General features: G+C 30.0%; 1 protein-coding gene across 1 annotated transcript; it reads right to left on the minus strand.

The window, feature by feature from the left end:
- Positions 1-1,330: 1,330 nt before the first annotated feature.
- LOC109805406 (ubiquitin-conjugating enzyme E2 36) lies at positions 1,331-7,206 on the minus strand. The gene is made up of 8 exons (XM_020367463.3): positions 7,052-7,206; positions 6,687-6,714; positions 6,334-6,420; positions 3,534-3,592; positions 2,835-2,876; positions 2,684-2,757; positions 1,741-1,838; positions 1,331-1,635 (listed from the first exon to the last, which is right to left on the minus strand). Exons 1-8 carry the CDS (start codon positions 7,085-7,087, stop codon positions 1,598-1,600), a joined length of 462 nt encoding a protein of 153 aa, XP_020223052.1. The 5' UTR covers positions 7,088-7,206; the 3' UTR covers positions 1,331-1,597.
- Positions 7,207-20,925: the final 13,719 nt, after the last annotated feature.

Here is a 20,925-nt window from a genome sequence, read left to right on the forward strand (position 1 = left end):
TTTGATAATTGATACTAGTACTACAGGGTGAACAACAGCTTTAAATAACTAACCGTTAATATAACCGTTAGTCACCTTCATCTCACATTGGGAAAAACAAATGTAAAAATACTTCAGCGTTGTTAAGATAAATTTCTCCTACAAACTATAATAAACTACAGTTTTTAGAATAGTTAAATAAATTTAGTAGTATAAAGCAATTTTATCTTATAAAAAAAATATTCAAACAAGACTTTGGTTCATGTTTGTTTTATAGGTTAATGTCCTCCAAGGTTCATTTTCATTCTTTTGTTACTTGGGTGTTGAAGGTGCATTAGAATGACTGCTACCACAATTACAACCTCAATACAAAGATACCTTAACAAATCTCCTCAATTGTTGAATTGCTGTGGAATTTGTTCTATAATGGTTGCAAAAATTGTTTAAAGCTATTGAATATGCACGATTGTTGTCTTCTCTACCCTACTTTCTTACATGTACTCTTGTGGACCACAACAATTATTGTCTTCTAAAGCCTGCATGTTGCTTTGTACGTTCACATTGATAAAAATTGAAGAGATAAGGAGATATTTATAACTTATAACGGTAACCGTACAAGTACATGCTTAGCCTCTTGTAAATAAAAATGGCTAAAAAAACTATATGCTTATTTTTTAAAGCTCTTGGAAGATTGTTAAAAAGAATTATTTCTTTAAAATAAATTGAACTAAATACACAGTACACCACTGCAAGTCTGAGGACGAGTATTTCAGAAGAGGCTAGATTGAGAAGGTTGAATGGGAGGTTTAAGGAATTATAAGGACCTAAGTTTTTGAAATAATTGAGAATATCCAGCAACAAATGACTACACGTTCAGAACCAATGATATTAGTTACTCTGACCAAACAAGTCTTGGAATGGTTCATTGACATGAACTCTAATGCTTTATAAAAAAGCATAAACTATAACTAATTTGTGCATAATTTATTATTATTTTTTTTATATCAAATCATATCCAAATTAAAAGTTAAAAAATACCCCCTTTGGTGTTAAGATCTAATTAAAAAGTTAACATCTAACAAATGTTTTTCTGCAACAAACGATTTTCTATACACAGATCGGAAATCAAATTCCTAATCACTTATCTATTAAATGTTACACTTGGTATTTGTGTGCCGCAAGTTAAATCAACTTTTAGAAAAACTAACAAAATCTTCTTTAAATTAATTTATAGATAAATTAATTTTTAACTTGCAAAAAAAAATGCTTTATTTTTCACAAAGAACAGAAACTAATTCACAAATTTAGGCCTTTGATGTTTGTGAATAACAAATTACTTCACAGACGATGATTGAAGCACGTTCCAAATTGTTTGACAGATAAATGATCACATTCATACAAGTTTGATGATTGAAGCACGTTCCAAATTGTTTGACAGATAAATGATCACATTCATACAAGTTTCAAGATAACGCAGCTTCCAAGGGAAGAAATTAACAGGTAACTGGAAGCTACGAGGAATATTAACTCCCATAGTTGATACATGAATTTCTCCAAATTTTCAATATAAAATGATGATTACAATTGTTATTTGGAGCCATAAGTTTGAAACCAATCATCAGGCGCCACTAGCATACAATCGGGTCCATTCCTTTGCTGCAGAGTTCAATGCCACATTTAACAAAAAGAATATGTAAGTAGCATGTTTGATGGCATCATTATCAACTAATTTTTTATATACAATCACACAGAAAAACACACCTGTCTCGACAGCCTCGGCCTCATTAGATTTCCAATGTTTGGCAATGTTCTCAGAAAGTGGATCATCTGGGTTTGGTGCACTCAATAGAGCTTGAATGCTACAAAATGCCAACAAACCCATTATTAGTACATAATGGTAATACACCTTACTACTGATAGCATGTTTATAAAATAGTTTACATTGACTTGCCCCACAACATTCCCCTCATTGTGCGGCATTCTTGTAGGCCACGTTAAGAGGCAAGCACCCCATGATTAAAACTAAAGGGTCCTTTGGTTTCAGAAAACATTCCGTTTTTATTCTTTAATTCACTTAGTTTCCTGAAGTTTATAAAGGAAAAAAATGAAAATAAAAGGCTGATTTTACTGTTTCTTACATAATTTTTTTAAAAACAAGATAAAATGAAAATAGAAAATGTTCTCTTGAAGACCCAAAATAAGTCAAAAGTCTCAAGGGCACAAAGATTCTATTTTCTCAAAAAGTTATACCAACAAAAAAGAAAAATCATTCTTCCATACCAGCACAGTGATTAATATATGGACAAAACTTAAATACAATTCCTCAAGTACGGTTAATGTTGTTCTTCAATTAGAGTTAGGGTTTTACTTTGGTAGTAGTATATTAATGAGATTTACATTAAATGCAAGTGCATAATATCGAGGTAAAACTCCAATTCTGATTGAAGAACAACACTAACCACACATAAGAAACTATATCTAAATGTTGTCCTTAATATATTTTAAAAGTGTCTTTTCCAGACTCAACTTAGTATGCATATATGTATTTTTCTATATATGTATGAATGGCATGTTTTAGGCAAATTCTACATGAATACAAGACTGTTGTAACACCAACTATTATTAGGCCTGTCCCACTTCATGATAAACTGGTCGAAGAAAATATTAACATTTAGTAGCCTGAAATTGAATGATAACAATATACCTTAGTAGAACAGTGCGTATCTGAAGGGCAGGACTCCACTTATCTTTAAGAATATCCAAGCATATCCTGCCAAGCTAAATTAAAAAAGAACTTGTAAGAGAAAAATAACTCCTGAAAAAGAAATGAGAATTTAGGGGAAGCAAAAATGCACCTTATCGATGTTCGGATGATATATTTTTGTTAGAAACCTGACCTGTGAAAAGCAATGCACATTTAAAACCATTGAAAAGGTATCATAGCCAATAGAATAAATAAGAGGAAACTGAACAATACACATGATTTTGAGATAGAGACGCATAATACAAGATTTTTGAAAAAGGAAGAAATGAGACCCGAGAGCAACTGTGGACAATTCAAATCCCAAGAAGATATACAGAAGAGCTGTAGGTACACTATTTTCCTACACTACGAAATAAATTCATAAATTATGGTCTCAGGGTGCTAATTAGTACCTAGTTCTATATCCTAAAGGAATCATGCAACTTACAACTGTAACTCAGACCACATAGGAAAGCTCTTATGAATTTAAAGGAAATATAAAAGATGTTATAATATTAATTCATATCAGATACAAGTTCTTATTGAGCCAGTTTCAAGGGAAGGTGTGAAGAAAAAGACAGAATAGAGCAGAAGCATGTTCTAATAATTGCTCAGAGATCCTATACATTAGATCTCAAATGCCAAAAACTAAAAAATATACAGTTACTAAAAATCTTAAACTATAAGCAATTATAAAGCTAACACTTTTATACTTTAGTTTCATTTCCATTTGGTGTACAAAAATTTGGAAGAAACTTCACACCAAAAGAATACTATGGTGCCATTAGAGAAAGTAACATTAAACAAGTACCTTTGGAGCAGCCATCGGATATTCTTCTGGCAAAAATAGTTCTAACTTGAAAACTCCACCTAGTGATACAAACAATAAACATGTAGATTAGTAACAACAAGAATAAAGGACTAGTACATTTTTAAAAGAAGACAAATATCTTCACCATCATTGATATTAATATTAAATAAGACAAATAACCATCCACTCCAGCACTCCCAAACCCAGAATCAAGAAAGTATGAACAAACATCTGATCTAAGAAAAACTTGCTACTTTAAAGTTGAAGTTAAAAATAAGAACTTTAAATTAAAAGTTAAAGTTGTTTGGTATTTCTATAGCCTTTTAAGCTTAGAATTACTCAAGTTAAAATTTATTAGCTAAAGTGTTTTTGGATCTTGGGATTTGAAATAAAGAAAGAAAAGAAAAAGTATAAGCCAACAGCTCCAAAACTGGCTTTCTTAAAAGCTCCATTTATGAAAAAAAAAATCATTGAAAAAGCTGCTTTTTTCAAAGCTCATCTTCTTAAAATTCTACTTGGTCCAGCTTCTCCTCCTAAGGAGAAGTTCAAAATAAACTGGGCCAAAGGCTACCTCATAATATAGCAACTACTTAAAAAAGACAAGCAGTCAAAAGAATATAATCTAGATTGATAATTCCAAAACCATGTCTTTCAGGTATGAGTGCATGACCAAAACCCAGTCCCAACACTCCATACTGGGAACCAGAATATATTGAAGTTATCAATCAAAATAGAAGCTCAGAGCAGCCAGCCCCAAAAATGGGATAGTGGATATCAGGACGACCACTATTCTAATACTTTTTTTATATATATTAAATGCATAATATATGTATATATATATATATATGCTCAAAAATAGAAATATAAAAAACTCAAAATTCATAAACTATTCATAGTTAATAATAAAAGGTCATCGTGCCAAAATGAAACATACAAGTGGCTGCTGCTGGGTAGTAAGGAAAAGAAGAAAAAAGAAAATTAATAGTGAACAGTTAAAAAACGATAGAGAAAGAGGGAAACAGAGAACAAAAAGGAAAATAGAAGTAGATGTAGAAGAGGAAGGAAAAAGAATAAACACAGCACAAAAGGAAAACACAGCACGGAAACAAAAAAAATCTGATAGTGTAAATTCCCAGAATACCCCCACTAATTATCACTTAGTACGGGTACTTTGGGGATCTATAAACAAGTTCCACGGATCTGAAAACAACTTCGGGGGCCACACAACTAAACTGAGATGTGATGATCTCCTTGTAGCGGCCCAGTGTTGCTCTGGCATGATAGCTCCACTATTGATAACTATGGAATATATAAGGAACAGAGGATAAACAAAGAGTTCACCCATCAAATCTTTTTCACATTAAATTTACATATTTTATTTTGTTTCTTCCTAAACAAGTATTATGATCTTCAACTTCCAAAGGTAAACATTGATAACACTGTAAGCAGTAAGCACGAACAACATTGAATCTAGTTTGATCATCAAAAAATGTTTTAGGAAATAAGAAAAACTTGGCCTCGCTATTTAATCTAATGCAAGTGAACCTACAAATAGCTAATGCAAGTGAACCTACACTATAGATGAACTATAAAGAGGTTTCTTTACACCTGAGAAAATAACCCTATTGAAATTGATCATCTAGATTGTAAGGAAAATAATGTCAACAGTCAAAAAAAAATGTTGGGTCACTGTTAAGGAAGTTAATAATAATGCAACAGACATTTAACTTGATAGAAAACAGTCAGACACTCAGACTCAAGTGTAAAACTGGGGATTAAACACATGATAATAAGACAAAAATACACCAATCAGAGAACTGGTATAAATTAATACTCCATATCATGTCACAAACGGTACATCCAGAAAACTACCAGCAACCTTTTATAAAATAGGCCACAAGTAGAGTAATAGTTTGTTGAGTTTCGCAAGTAGCTCAAAACTAGTGTAATAGTTTGTTTGGTTTTGGCAAGTAAACTATAAGCAGGGTAATAGTTTGTTAGGTTTGGAAAGTAGACCACAAGTAGAATAACTGTTCATTTGGTTTGGCAAGTGGACCACCGGTAGAGAAACAGCTTGGTTGGTTTGGCATGTAGGCCACAAGGCCCACAAATGGAGTAACAGTTTGTTTTGGTTTTGTATTTTTGAAATCGAAACCCACTTCTGAGTTTTGAACATGATTTAGTGTGTGCTCATAAAATCATTCTCACACTTTCCAACACATTAGAATGTGACTGAAGGAAAAGGATGGACCGGTGTTGAACAGAGGTATAAACATAAAAACAAACACAGCTCTAATGTTTCAAATCTTGTTTGGCTGCCTTTTCATCTAGTTTGGCCATGAAGGGGTTTGAAGAGAAGCAACATTTACTCGCATTTAAGGTTGGGACTTGAAGTTTTAGAGGAACAACATTAAATTTACATTTTATATTACTTTTCAGATAAAGCTATCCAGACATAAATCATTTCACTCCATGCCCATTTCACCAAATCAATTTTACAAAACCATCCAAAATAAACCTTGCAAACGCTCACTCAAACACATAGTTAGATAATCAGCATACAGCTAAAAAAAATTAAAATGTAATAGCGCTCAATTTACGTGGCAAAAATTCATTCCCAGAATAAATTTGACTGTAGAATTTATTCGCTTACATAAATTCTCATATACTTCCTAATTCCTAAAATTACCCAAATCAAAAGGAATTTTGTTCCACATAATTGTTAAGTATTGTATAAACAGAGAAAAAATATTTTAAGTATTTGAAGGTGGCATTATTATGCTCTCAAACTCGATACTACCTTCATAAGGTGATTGGGTCGGCCCAAGGATCATCACATTGAAATATCGCATGTTTTCTTCAGAAGGGGAAGCACTAATTCCCGGAGCTGCATCAAAAAATCATTATAAGATCACTGAGACAATCAAGTAATAACATAAGAATAAAACATCACAACCCTTGTATCATTATTTGGATCATTAAATCACCTAGGTAAAAATACTCAAGGTGTCTTACAAGTTACAAGACACTAAGTAAAGCTAAAAAAATCGACATGTACTATTCAACTTATGGCAAGCTTCTAAAGCACTAAAATCAACTGAGAACAAATTTCTCATACAAATCAACAAAGGGAAAGCTCGAATAACAAGTTACCTGGCTCACTGAGCAATCGCTGTGTTTCCTATTGACATAAAAAAAGTGTTAAAAAAATTCACAAAGATCAAAATTCATATACAAAAATTAGAAAAACCCAGAACAGCAGTTCATTTCCAACGAAGATCAAAAGCAAAAGGGTAGCCAAATCCCCAATTTTTAACACCAAAGAGGCTTCAAAAAAAACTTATTTTTATTTCCCTTCTCGTCGCAACTGAAATCAAGCAAAAGGCCAATTTGGAGATTCACATGTGATAGCGGAAAATCCATGAACAGATTTCGAGTTTTTAGTTTACTCAGCAACTAAATAAAACAAATCGATCAGAAAATGATATTGGGGTAACAACTAGAAAATGGGTACGGACCTTGATGATTCTCCGAGGGAGGTTGCTGTTCGCCATTATCGAGTTCGTTCGATTGCAAAAAGTGCAATAGGGTTTCCAAACAGAGAGAGATTCTTTCACTAACAGAGATATGAACGGAGAGAGATTGAAAACTTTATTTCCAAGCAATAATTACGTCATTAAAAGAACAGAAAGTAACTTTTTTTTTCTTTTTTTTTTTCTTCTGGTTGTTATAAATAATTCAAATTACTAGTGATAACTATATATTTTATTTAAATAAATGAAAGAAAAAAAATGAGAGAATAAAGAAGTTAAAATAAAAGATCTAATTATATTTTTTTGTTAAAAGTATTATTTGATTTTGTCAAAAATTATTTTTTTAAAATGTTGATTACATTAATATTACTTTTTAATATTATTTTTCTATCAATTCAAGATTTAAATTTGAAATTTGAGGATTCAGACCAATTGTAGTATAAAAAACTAGTTATATATAATTAAATCAATAAAATGGTTCAATAAAAAATATACATAATAAAAAAAATCACTTTTCTTAATCATACTAGAATTTTAGCATGTGTATTTTAATGATTAAATGTTTATTATATATAAAAAAAAATTATAATAAATTATATATATAAATAAGTATTTTATTAAATATTTTATTTATTTATACATATGATTTTAAACATTCCTAGATATTTTTAAACATTAATATTATATTTTTTTATTTTAGATAAATAATTTATATTGTGATATAAAATTATTTTTAATTATTAATTTATTTTAAAAAATATAATTTAATTTATAAATAAATATGATAAATAAAAATTGAATTAAAAAAAAGTTAAAAAAATTTCTAAAAGTATTATTATAGAAAATAGTTCCATCGTAGAAAAAAACACTTGATGCCTCCGTACATTTTTTAAAAAAACAAAAATAATTGAAATTCAATATGAGTGAGCAACCCATTAAAAAAATATAAGGGGTAGTTAACAAATTGGGATGTGAGAAGTATGGAAAATTAATTTATGGGATAGTAGAGAAGAAAGAGAATAAACACAAAATATATAAATAAATAAAATAGAAAAAAAATCAGATAAAGATTGCTTCAAAAGGACAAAATGATAATAAAAAAAATATACACAAAAAAATATTATTTTTTATCAATATTAGTGTGGTGGAAACACTTTGTGTTTCTTTATTTTTCAAAAATAAATTAAGAATTTTGGAGATAATTGTGATGAAAAATATTTTTGAAGGCTATAGAACCTTTAACAAGAGCAATGTCAAGAAAAATGTAAAAGGAGTGAGCTCAAGATGAAGGTAAAAGACTTAAGCTTCTATTGAGCTATAAGTTTATTTCATAGTTTATTTTTTTTTTTTTTGTATATTTTCGTTGTAAATATTTTCCTTTACTTTAATCTTGTATTATTTTTATTTAAGGGTATAATTAGTAGATTAAGAGAGGTGTAACTAAGTCTTGTTAGACTAATTTGAGTTTGGATAACCCAAACTCCTTTTGACTCATTGGTATTGGACGTCCAATTGCTTATGCAAGTAGTTTGGATGTCTAAACCAAGTCAAACTTGTCATCCAAGTTACAAATTAAGTCACATGACTTTGATAATGATATCTTAACAAACTTGTTAAATGTAATCATTACTTAGAATTGTAATGATTAGATTAGGTAGTTAGAATTAACTTAAACTAACCTAAGTTATTCTTAAATTAGGATTAGTTTAGCTTACTCCATAAGTTTCTAGACAATTAACTAGACTTTTAGAAATTTAACCAAAATTGGTTAGTTTAAGTACAAGATAGTTAATCATGATTAGACTTAATCATGGTTAGTCTAACTTGTACCATAAGCCAACTAAATTTTATATATTGTAACTTTGACCCATTTTGTATTAGTTTTTGAGTAATATATATGATTTGGACGAAATTTCTTTCCAAATTCTCTCTCAAAGCTTGCTTCTCTCTTTGAAATTTTTACTCTTCTCTTGTCCTTTTTTAAGTGTGGTGAGAAATTGAAGAGACTTATCACTTTTTAGAAGTGTGACGTCATCTAAGAGAGATCCTACATGTTCTTGTCTATTAGAATTGACTTCTAACATCAATAAAAGCCATTGAAGAAGCGTGAAGGAGTCCAAGAAGTGAAAGATTCGTCCAAGAAGCTTGAAGGAGAAACTACATTAGTCTAGTCTCTCCTAGGGTTTCCATCATATTGTGTATGATTATAGCAAGAGATAAAAGAGAGGAAAAAAATATAATTGTATAGGTAGTAAGAAGTTTTTATTTGCAACTAGGGATGAGAATAAGTCAGATCAAACCATGTATATATAGGTTAGGTCTGTTCTACAAAATTAAAGTCTAAGTGTGACATATTCTTTATCATAGACTTTTTTTTAGGTTTGACCTGACTTTTTTTAAAGAATTAACATATTTAAAAGCCTATTTTATATTATAATGGTAATTAGGTTAATAAACGATTTTTAAAAAAGAAACAAATTTATTTTTAAATACGTTATTGTGAGTTATTTTTTAATTTATGTGATAAAATATATTTTACTCAATATTATTAAAATTTAAAATTTGAAATATATACAATGTATCAAAAAGGAAAAAGTGAATATTTTTTGTTAGAGGGACAATTCATGTTCAATCATATGTATTGACGTACACTTACATACAAACCATAAGCCTATGAATCTATAATGGAAAGGGATAATTATATAAAAAATATTTTCTCTATCTAATTTGATTTATTCTAAATAACTTACTCATATTTTTAACAAACTAAAATAGTTATGATAACAATTTATAAACTAAAAAAGAATACTCATTATGCATGAAGATTTCACAGGTATCGAGATATACAAAGTTATAAAGAGAGAATAGATGAAATTATTTTCTATTAAAAGGACAACTCATGTACATTTATATACATTAATGTACACTCACGCACAAATTATGATAAAAGAGGGTAATCTTGTTTGGATAATATATGTATATTAATTTTTTATTGTATTATACAAATAAATAAATTAACCTATCAAGTTTAACAGATTTTTTTTATAAGTCTATATTCAACCTTTTTAAATAAATATGTTTTTTTTTTTAAGTCTAAACTTTTTTTTATTAAACGTGTCAAACTTTAAAGAGGATAGACCATAGACTCTTATTTAAGACTTGACCTATTCATATTCTTATTTACAAAAGAAATATAACATAAGGAGATTAAAAGCCTAAATGTGAAAACGAAAATTTTGGTATAAAAAATTGATTTATTTTTTTTATGAGAGTTGTAAAGGACAAAATAATCTCATTAGAAATAGATACCAAAAGCAATGGGGAAAAAGGTACACCTTTTATCTATTATTATAGATAATGTATAACTATAATAAAGATGATAACCTTTTTTCCATGTATACATTTTCTTTTCGATTTTATGCTTTTAATCACTCCTTAAATTACTCTACAAACTATTCACACCATTTGATTAACTATCTACTAAAATATAATTTTCATAATTTATTTACTTATTTATTTATTTTAATAACTATAATAAAGGTAATAGTTTTTTTTTTGTGTACACAATTTTTTTTTTGATTTTACCCTTCTAATCACTTGTCAAATTACTCTACAAACTACACACATCCTTCAATTAACGAGTTTTTTTACTCAAATAATACTATTTTAAAATTTTTTTACCCAAATAGCAACGGTGCAAATTTATTTCCCCAACTAGCACCATTTACTGTTCACGTTCAGAACGAGCTGTTCGGAAACCAGAATGGGCTGTTCCAGATTAAAAAATAACACATGATGAATGGATTAGAACGAACCGTTCTGAATCCAGAACGGGCCGTTTTGGCCTATAAATAAAAAAAATTTGGTTCAATTTTCACTTATCAAATACCAAAACTCAGAAACTAACATCAAATAATTAAATTTATTGAATATTAACATTATAATTATAACTAAATAAATTTATTAAAATTCAATACAACAATAAAGATCAATGGTGGCTGAAACTGAATTCATGACCAATATTTGGATATGTCTTCCTAGTGTGACTAGTGGTTTCATGACCAATATTTGGATATGTCTTCCTAGTGTGACTAGTGGTGTGACCATGCGAGTAAGGGATATGAACTTTCTGGAACTTGCTGCAATCAAACCACATTACATTTAGCATTACTATAAATCTCCTAGTGGGTCATGCGAGCAAGGGATATGAACTTTTTGGAACTTGTTGCAATCATACCACATTTCATTTAGCCTTACTGTAAATCTCCCAGCGGGTCATGTGAGCAAGGGATATGAACTTTCTGGAACTTGCCGCAAATCATACCACATTTCATTTAGCCTTACTATAAATCTCCCAGTAGGTCAAACTTCCCTCGGATGTTGCATTTCTTCCAACTTTGTGGCCAAATCCAGAACTCAAGAGAACTTTCAAGGGTCGGTCAAAGTCCAGTAGGATTATAACAGAGATGAACATTAGAGAACAACATAATCGTGTAAAAAATTGTTCCTACTGTCACACCCCTGGTCATACTAGGAAGACATATCCAAATATTAGTCATGAATTTAGTTTCCGCCACCATTGATTTTTATTGTTGTAATGAATTTTAATAAATTTATTTAGTTATATTTATAATATTAATATTCAATAAATTTAATCACTTGATGGTAGTCTCTAAGTTTTGGTATTTGATAAGTGAAAATATAAAAAAATGGTATGAATCTGTAGGTCAGAACGGCTGGTTCCGGATTTAGAATGACCCGTTCTAGTTCCACTTTTTGTGTGCTAATTTTGAATTTGGAACGACCCGTTTTGATCCATTCGCCATGTGTTATTTTTTAATCTGGAAGAACCCATTCTAATTTCAGAACGGCCCGTTCTAAACGTAAACAATGAATGGTGCTAGTTGGAGAATTAAATTTGCACAGTTGTAATTTGAGTAAATTTTTTTTAAAATAGTATTATTTGAGTAAAAAAATCTCAATTAACTACCCACTAATATATAATTTTCATAATTTTTTTTATTTTTTCAAAATAAAGAGGCACAAAGTATCTTTTTTATTAGTATAAATAAAAAATATAAGAAAACATAAGAGAGAAAAGGAAAGTTAAAATAAAAGAGGAAGTTAGTAATAATAGAAAATAAAAAATGGTTTAATCAAAATATGCACATGAAAGAAAAAAAAAATTACCTTTCTTAGTAGTATAGAAAAAATAAGAGAGAAAAAATGAGAGGGAAAAATGAAGTTAAAATAAAGGAGGTAATTAATCTATTCTAATATATAAAAGGAGTAATCCTTTTAGTAATTATCTTGATCTCCATATTTTGTAGACCAATTGGGCCAATATATTTTTATTATTTAATCTCATTTTTTTTTTTCATTTTCATAGAGATACGAAGTGTCTCAATCTCACTAGTTATAATAAAAAGAACAAAATGGTCTAATCAAAATGCTTTTAGACAAAAGAAGGAGATCACCTTTATTAATAATATAGAAATATAGATATTATATATAAAAGTTTAAATTGGACACTTTTATATATCACATATATATTATTAATAAAGGTGATTTATTAATAGTATAGATTAATATCTATATATTAAATATGAATAACTATCTTGTGTAAGAGTATTTTTAGTTATATTTTTTATGAGAGAGTTTTTAGAAATTCCTTTAACTTCTTATATAATTTAGTTTTTATTTATCATAATTATTTATGAATTAAAATTTATTATTTTAAAATAAATTATCTATAAATAAAATTAATCTTGTACTATAATATAAATTATTTATCATAAATTTAAAATAAATTTATATCTTTAAAAACATTTATTTATACAAATTTGTTTGTATATATAATTTATTATAAATGTTAGTTATATATAATAAATATTTTTTAAAATACTAGTTATTACTAAATACTAATGGGAGAAAAGATATTCATTGCTTTTATATATTTATTTTTTAAGAAATGTTAGCGAGACTTATTCTAAGTATCTTTATTATTATTTTCAAACCACAAATTTTAGTGAGTCCTACTATTAAATCATGAGAAAGAGTGATTAGATGAGATGTTGACTCCACAAAATTTGTGATTTTCAGCCAATAAGAAAGAGAGATTGAAAACTAAAGAAGAATTAACTCTTACAGGATACATATGTAATAAATTAAAAAGGGTAAGAAGACTTTACTCCTTCCTTTGCCAACCAATCCATAACAGAATTGTCTTGTCTCAATGTATGTTTGAAAGAGAGGTTCCCAAGAGAATTGCATGGATGCATGAATAGTATCACATTGCCAATGTTAGAGTAATAAGCTACAACTACATTAGAAATGAACTAGACTGAAAGAGTTGAATTTGTTTCAAAGTTTACATGTTTGTACCCAAATTCTTTTGCCACTTTGAGACCATAATAGATAACATAAGTTTAACAATGGTACTTGTCGAAAAACTACAACTTCCCAAGTATCTTGAAAGCCAATTACATAGAGCATCACAAAGCACGTCTCCATATCCAATTGCACCTAGATTTTTGAGGAAGCTTTTGTCACTATTAACCTTGATGATGTTGAAAGGAAGATGACCCCATTTCACGAGAGTTATTGGTTTCATATGTTGTGAAACCAAATTAACTTTTGGAGTTACATGCAATAAGCATATAATTTGATTATGAATGTACCATGTGGATCATATATTATTGTTAAACATTGTTTCATTTTGTGCTTGCCAAACAAACCATCTAACAAGAAATTTCAAACGTAATTTGATGTTTGCTTGAATGTGATGATGAAGACAAAGCGTCTCATCCATAGTGTAAAAAGATGGGTCTAAATCAAGTTGCATCATTTTTCTAATTTTTTTGCAAACAAACAATCACAGATGTTGGGAATCCAAGTATCCTAAGTCATTTCACACCTACAACAAAAGATACCACAAAAAGATGAAAGAGTTAGTTGGAAAGCTTCCCCAATTGGAAATCTAAATGAAAAATTTTATATTTTCTAGATGCTTAGATTTCCACACCCAAGATCATGACTCTGCACAAGTATGATGAAAATTTAGCTCCTAGTTTAACCATGCATAAGTGTATTTCTTATCATAATTACCTGAAGATGAGTGGCTCCATATGATAGTATCATGCACAAAATGATTTAGGAAAATATGAAGGAGTGTTTGATGAATAAATATCATGAGAGATTTCGGTGGTCAAAAAGTCAAAGTGCCATTGTTCAACAACATAAACATCATGCACATGAAGGTGCATATTTCTCATAAATGATGTTAGTATTACAAAACAAAGTTTCCCTTGACAAACAAGGATCAAACCAAATGGATGTACTACAATGGTAGAAAAAATAATAGACATCGATTTTCAAACCTTTCAATTATGGCTCAAGACTTGTTAAGCATCCCTATTACTATTGTTGGATCTGAATTTTCATTTAGTATTGGTTCTCAAATTCTTAACAAGTATAGAAATCACCGCTTATCTAAAATATATGGAAGCATTGATATGTACTCGTAATTGGTTGCATGAGTTTATAGATGATAATTTATTTAATGAGAATGTAATTATTTATTATTTATTTTTCATAACCATCTATTGCCTTAAATTATTTGTTTTCTTCAATTAAATATGATGTAGATGAAGATAAGGAAGAAAAAGATGAAAATGACGGAAAAGTGGAGCTAACTTTTTCCCAAAGGTGCATCTAATGTCCTTAATGTGGAAGATGATGAATAATTTGTATTTTATTATTGTATGACACTTTATTTCATTTTTGAAGCTTACTTTATGGTTTAAAATATTAAAACTATTTTGTATTATGGTCTTGTAGACTTGTTATCAAAGGACTTATTTGTAATGGTCTTGAAGTTGGAGAACTATTTTTTTTATATAGTTTTAAAAGACAAGTTTATAATAGACTAACTAGATTTATATTGGAATAATAATTTATTCAATTGAGTTTTTTTTTTAATTTGGGTGGATTGAGGTGGGTCAACCCATCAAAGTAAGCTAACTCGCCAACCCATTGCTAAGTGTGGTGGGCTTCATTTTACAACCTATTTTTCTGGGTGGCTAATCCACCCTGCCCACTTAAGGTAGATTGACCCACTTTACCACACCTACTCAAGGTCACCCTAACAAAGACCGCAATGAGGTGAAAATGAAGGTAATTTCACATATTCCACTTTAGAGACAAGGAAATAGTAGTGGTGTAGTTCATAATCAAATCAACAATATTAGTAGGAAAATGGTCAACCTTAAAAAGCTCCAATCAACACATTCATAAGCTATCCAATTTTAAAAAATGAAAACAATTTACTATTTAGCCTCCAATTTAAATCAACATAATGAGTAGTTACATCCATATAGGCTTATGTAGTTACAAATGTCCGCACATCAAAAGTCAAACATATTCTACTTGGAATAGTAGTTAACTAATTCTGTATCTTTTCTTCAATTAAAAACACTTTATTGCAATCAATTGTTGAAGTGTTTATACAATTGGGTTTAAATTAAGATTTAATATTTTATTTAATAGCCAAATCCCTTCAAATTTAACATAATTATATGGAAGATCATGAATGATAATAACCCTAGTAAGTGCATCTTTATAAGTCTTAAGATCAAATTTTCATTACTTCAATAAACTAGCTTTATTATCCAACATGACCTCAACATCATGGTACATAGGAGATCCAACACATTTAATAATATGACATCTTCAATAACTAGTACTTAAAATAACTTTACATGTATATAATTTCTCACAACCATTACATTTGCATTTACCTACCCCATCAACTAGACCAATCTTTTCATAATAATTTCATACCACAAAGGTATTAGACTTACTTTTCTTAGCCTTTTTAGTATCTTGGTCTTATTCATTGATAACCTTTATCTTGCTTTTATTACCAATAGTAGTAATATAAGGATCAATAACAATAGTAGGTTTTTACTGTGTTAGGTGAAGTTTCCATTGTATCTAAATCATCTTTCATACTATTAAAAATATCATCAACATTCATGACTGCAATATTCAAAATAAAACAAGTTTACTCATTTAGTTTCAGTTCCCACAATGGTTTAACAAGTAACAACAGGCCAATATAATTCTTAGTTTTATTCACAAGCAACAACAACAATCAATAAAGCAACATCAAACTAAAATTCAATTCAAATTATTAGTCCATACAACACAAGACTTAAAAAATAAAATAAACATACTTAGTATTTGGTAAGAGTTGGAACCAAGGGTAGCACCAACAATAAGCAATAAAGTAATAGATGATAATTGAAATGAGATAGGAAAAATGTCAAAACAAGAAATAGAATCATTAGCTAGATAAATATATTTGAGCAGTTGAAAAGAAAAAAATATATATCATAAAGAGAAAAAAAGTTTCTTACAGAGTGAAGTGGTATCCTATAATCCTGTTGTCTAATTGGTGACAGTGAGTTGTTATCGTTACTCTATAAGCACAAGTGTGAGCGTGACTGCGTTTTCATCCTCTTCAACAAACAAAATAAACATGATGAGTCATGAGTTCAAGCCATCAAGGGGCAATGTGAATAGCAAAACTCTCACAGCAGCTAACCTTATCTCTATGCTTGTATGTTGTAACCACAACTTTGTAAGCAAATACAAAAGAGTGAAAGACTATTACTATTATGGTATTATTATATTTTATTCTATTATTTTTATAACACATTACAAATGGATATTAATTTAGATTATTTCAATTATTAGTTTAATGGGCTATCCCATAAACTTGTAGGCCATCCCGACTTAGGCCCATTTGGCTTGTTAAGCTTAGTGGGCCAAGTCAAAATGACCTAATTCTATTTAGTTCATTTTTTAAGGCCTAACTTGACCTTATTTGTGGGCTGGCCAGGCTGAACCCAAACTGACAACCCTATCCACCATGCCAAAGATAGCATGACTATCAGACACAACGCTTGCCCAAAAATAAGCATAGGGTGCATGAAACCACTTGCACTTCATCTCAACAAAGCTTGACCACCCAACTTTTTCAATGTAGTGCTTCACTGGGAATTCTTCAATGGTTAGCTTCATTAGATCCATGAATTTCCCAAGGAGGAAGTTAGCCTTAAGAGACTCCTTTATCGAGACCTTGGTTTTGCGACCAACAATCTTAGGTGGCATTTAGTAAAGGCAAAAAAGTGCGGGTTTTTTAGAGAAGAAAGTTCTTTAGAATCAGAGGTTTAGATGAGAATAGTTAAGTGTTTGAATATGAAAGAGAGAATATGGTTGGTAAGGTGGACAAATGTGGAAAAAGAAAAAGTCGGTCATTAAATATTGATTCAACAATAACTCTAACTGTTCCACTTTTCTATCACACATTTATCCAAAACCCTTTTTGCAATCATCAACAACATTAAATGCAAGACAATGTGTGTACTATCTTTAGTCTGTCATATACTTCAAGTTAAGATGATCTCTAATGAATCTAAAACATTATTTAGCTAACACTTTTGTAAAGATATGAACTCATTAATGATCAATATCTATAAATTTTATGTCAAAAACTCCTTTTTGTACATAATCTCGAATGAAGTGATATCTTATTTTAATATGCTTTGCTTTGAAATGTGGTATGGGATTTTTGAAAAGATTAATGGTACTAGTATTATCACAGAAGGCATATTATGTTCAAAATGTGAATAGTCTTCTAGTTGATACTTCGCCTAATGAAACTAGAATGGATATGGTTGATGTTCCTCTTCAACTAGCTTCAATGTATGCCCAATCTCCTTTCATGGATCATAAAACTCAAAAGAAAACTTCAAATGATGAAGGAGGAAGGAGGAAGTAGGTGTCACTTCAAGTGAAGATAAGAAGGAATGTGGAGAACTTGCCATAAAAAGGAATTCCCTTATAAAAGTTCATAAGGAGATAATTTATCCAAGAAAAAGAGCTAAACTTTTAAAAGAGAAATCTCAATGTTATTTCTCATATATTTCTCAAAAGTGATCAACTATAATGAGGAGAAAGAATATATAGAGTTTGGTTAGCTTATGGTGCAAGCTAAACTAACCTTGGTTAAGTGTAACTAAGGGTAGTTAACTTGTACTCAAGATAACCAACTCCAGTTACATGGTTGGAATTTCACTATCCTAAGACTAAAAAAACTAATGAGAACTTGTCATATGGCAAGATATCAAAGGTGTGACTAGATAAGGTCATATAGTTTGTTGTAGTCTTGATTGAATCATGAGACATTTTTGTCATCCCTTTGATATTGACGGCTAATCACTTGGCTTACACCATAAGTTGGATGTCTACACCAAGGATATGCATCCAAGAGATGCTCTCATGGGTCGTGCATGGACTATGAGTGCATGAGATGCTCTCATGGGCCAATTAAGCCCAACAAACTCAAATCTCCATTTCTAGTTATACCCCTCCCAAAATATTAATTACACCCTAAAAATACAAATTACAAGGAGTTAATTTCCTACACTACTTGACCCAAAAATATAAAGTCACAATTAAGAAAAATATTCACAAGAAAAAATATGTATAAAGAAGAGAAAGTAGGCTACTAAAATAACCCAAAACTCAATAAGTGTTTAGGCCTTATTCCTTTAAGCCTAGCCCACTTTTCTTGGCTCCTTTAGGGTTTTGCCCTCCTGGTATGATGTTATCATCCCCTCTTTCCTCAAGAGGATTTATCTTCAAATCACAAGTCCCTTCTTCTTCTTTAATACCTATAAAAGAAAGTAAAATGCAAGCATTATAAATGATGTTTTCTTTATGATCAAAGACACTTAACTTATTTATCCTCTTCAACTATGGGATGGACCTACCCTTAAGGATTTTTATTTTCTTGGGGTCCAATCCTTCTAAACCCCTATAATTCCCACTATACAATCTATACTCAAACTATATTTTTCAAATGTTTTCTTAAAATGGTTTATTACTAATTAACTTCTAAAAAGACTTGCCTTAGGTGTTCCATGTAATCACCTAAGCTCCTAAAATTAAACTATCTACAACTAAATTCCCTTGTTTTCCTAGAGATTGAGGTAATTTATAGCCACCATGACTAATGAATTTCTTAAGAACAAAGTGTTGTCCCCAAGGTTGGAAGGCTTGGATAAAAGTATGGGACTCTTTGTTATAGATGTGGTAGATGAGAGTGGTACCAAAAGAAGTTATTTTCAAAAAAGCAATAGAGTGCCCACCTTTCAAAAAAACATCTCCCACACCTAATTTAGATGAAAAATATTCTAGCTCAATTTTTTTAAAAGAAAAGATTTGGAAGAGCTTAAACATTTGCATGGAAGAATTCACCATGTAAAGGTTGAAAAACTTGTCCAAGATTCTCTTCCTTAGATGAAAAAGTGATGTTCTTCACCAACTTATTGAATGGTGTAGCATGGGATTGTCTAAGAGAGAGAGTTCTCTTGATTTGATTTTTTTTTTATAGAAAAATGACTTTCTTTCTTAGCAATCACTTCAAAAGAAACATCTTCCTCCTTTTCATTTTTTTCACCCTTTAGGAATTATTTATTTTTCTTTTGTATTTTCTGATTTTCTTTTTCCCTCATAAGTTTCATTTGTATTTCATCCTCTTCTACTTGGGTAGGTGTAAGATAATGTAGTACAAATTTCTTATCTTAGTGAGTAAGTTATATTTCATTAGTAAGATTATTATGTATGATTTTTTTATCAAATTGTCACGGCGTTCCTAACAAAATATGGCAAGCTTCCATGGGAACTACATCACATAAACCTTTATCCTTATAGTTCCTAATAAAAAACATAACCTTCACTTGTTGACTAACTACCATATCCTCTTTTTAATTAAGACATTGAATTTTGTAAGGTTTTGGATAAGGCATGGTAGTGAGGTCTAACTTAGCAACCAACCTTGTGCTACAATAATTATAGCTCGATCCAATATCAACAATGAAAGAACAAGTTTATTCTAAAGTTTTACATTTTGTATGAAAGATTTTCTCTCTTTGTGAAGTGCTAATTTCACAAGGTTGGTTCCATGAAACCTTCAAAGAAATAAGAGATCGTCATCACAAGGATAAACATTCTCTATCTTAGAGTTTATCCCCTTCTTCTTCACTCCCACTAGAGGTGGAGGAAGAAGATATAGTCTCATCTTGACTACTATAGTGGTTTATGTTCCTTGAGACTATGGTCTTTTTGGTGAGGCATTGAAAAGTAATGTGGCCTCTCCCTTAACACTTAAAACACTTAATACTACTAGTCTTAAAATTAGTGTTAGGAGTTTTCTTTTCTTTTGATGGTTCACTCTTGGAGTATCTATCAGAAGAGTATTCCTCCTATTTATGGCCTTTCCTATGATGTGAAAATGATGATGAGGAATACTCTTGTGAGAAATTTTCCTCAATGGTTGTTGCTTAACTTTGATGCACAATTGGACCAAGTCATTAAGGTCTCTATATGGAAATAGCTCAACTTTGTCTCTAATGTCTATGCTCAAGCCACTAAGAAACCTAACAATAATGGTTCTTTCCTCCCCACTAATATTTGCCCTCATAATATACAACTCCATTTTTTGTTTATATTCCTTTACACTCATGTGTTTTTGACAGAGCCTTTAGAGCCTACCCATAAGCCCCTACCATAGTAAGAGGGTATGTGCCTCCTTCTCATAACACTTTTAAGGTCATTCCAATATTTAATACTAGGCTAATTGTGGAGCCTTCTCTCTCTCTCTCTCCAAGGAGATCCATCAATATATGGCATACCCTTGGAAGCTAAGGGTTGTTAGTGAAACCTTTCTCTCTTCACTCACTTGGTGGCAAACAAAGATTTGTTTCACTTTCATTTCCTAATCTAAGTAA

Source organism: Cajanus cajan, chromosome 8, assembly GCF_000230855.2.
Source record: "Cajanus cajan strain Asha chromosome 8, NIPB_CcT2T_4, whole genome shotgun sequence".
NCBI lineage: Eukaryota > Viridiplantae > Streptophyta > Magnoliopsida > Fabales > Fabaceae > Cajanus > Cajanus cajan.

What these genes read in the sequence shown, in the direction of transcription:
- LOC109805406 (XM_020367463.3), bottom strand. Translation starts at nt 7,087, where the DNA reads ATGGCGAACAGCAACCTCCCTCGGAGAATCATCAAG. An exon ending in ATCATCCGAACATCGATAAG is followed by an intron (nt 2,758 to 2,834) that starts GTGCATTTTTGC and finishes TTTTTAATTTAG; the next exon opens with CTTGGCAGGATATGCTTGGA. An exon ending in GGCCGAGGCTGTCGAGACAG is followed by an intron (nt 1,636 to 1,740) that starts GTGTGTTTTTCT and finishes TGAACTCTGCAG; the next exon opens with CAAAGGAATGGACCCGATTG.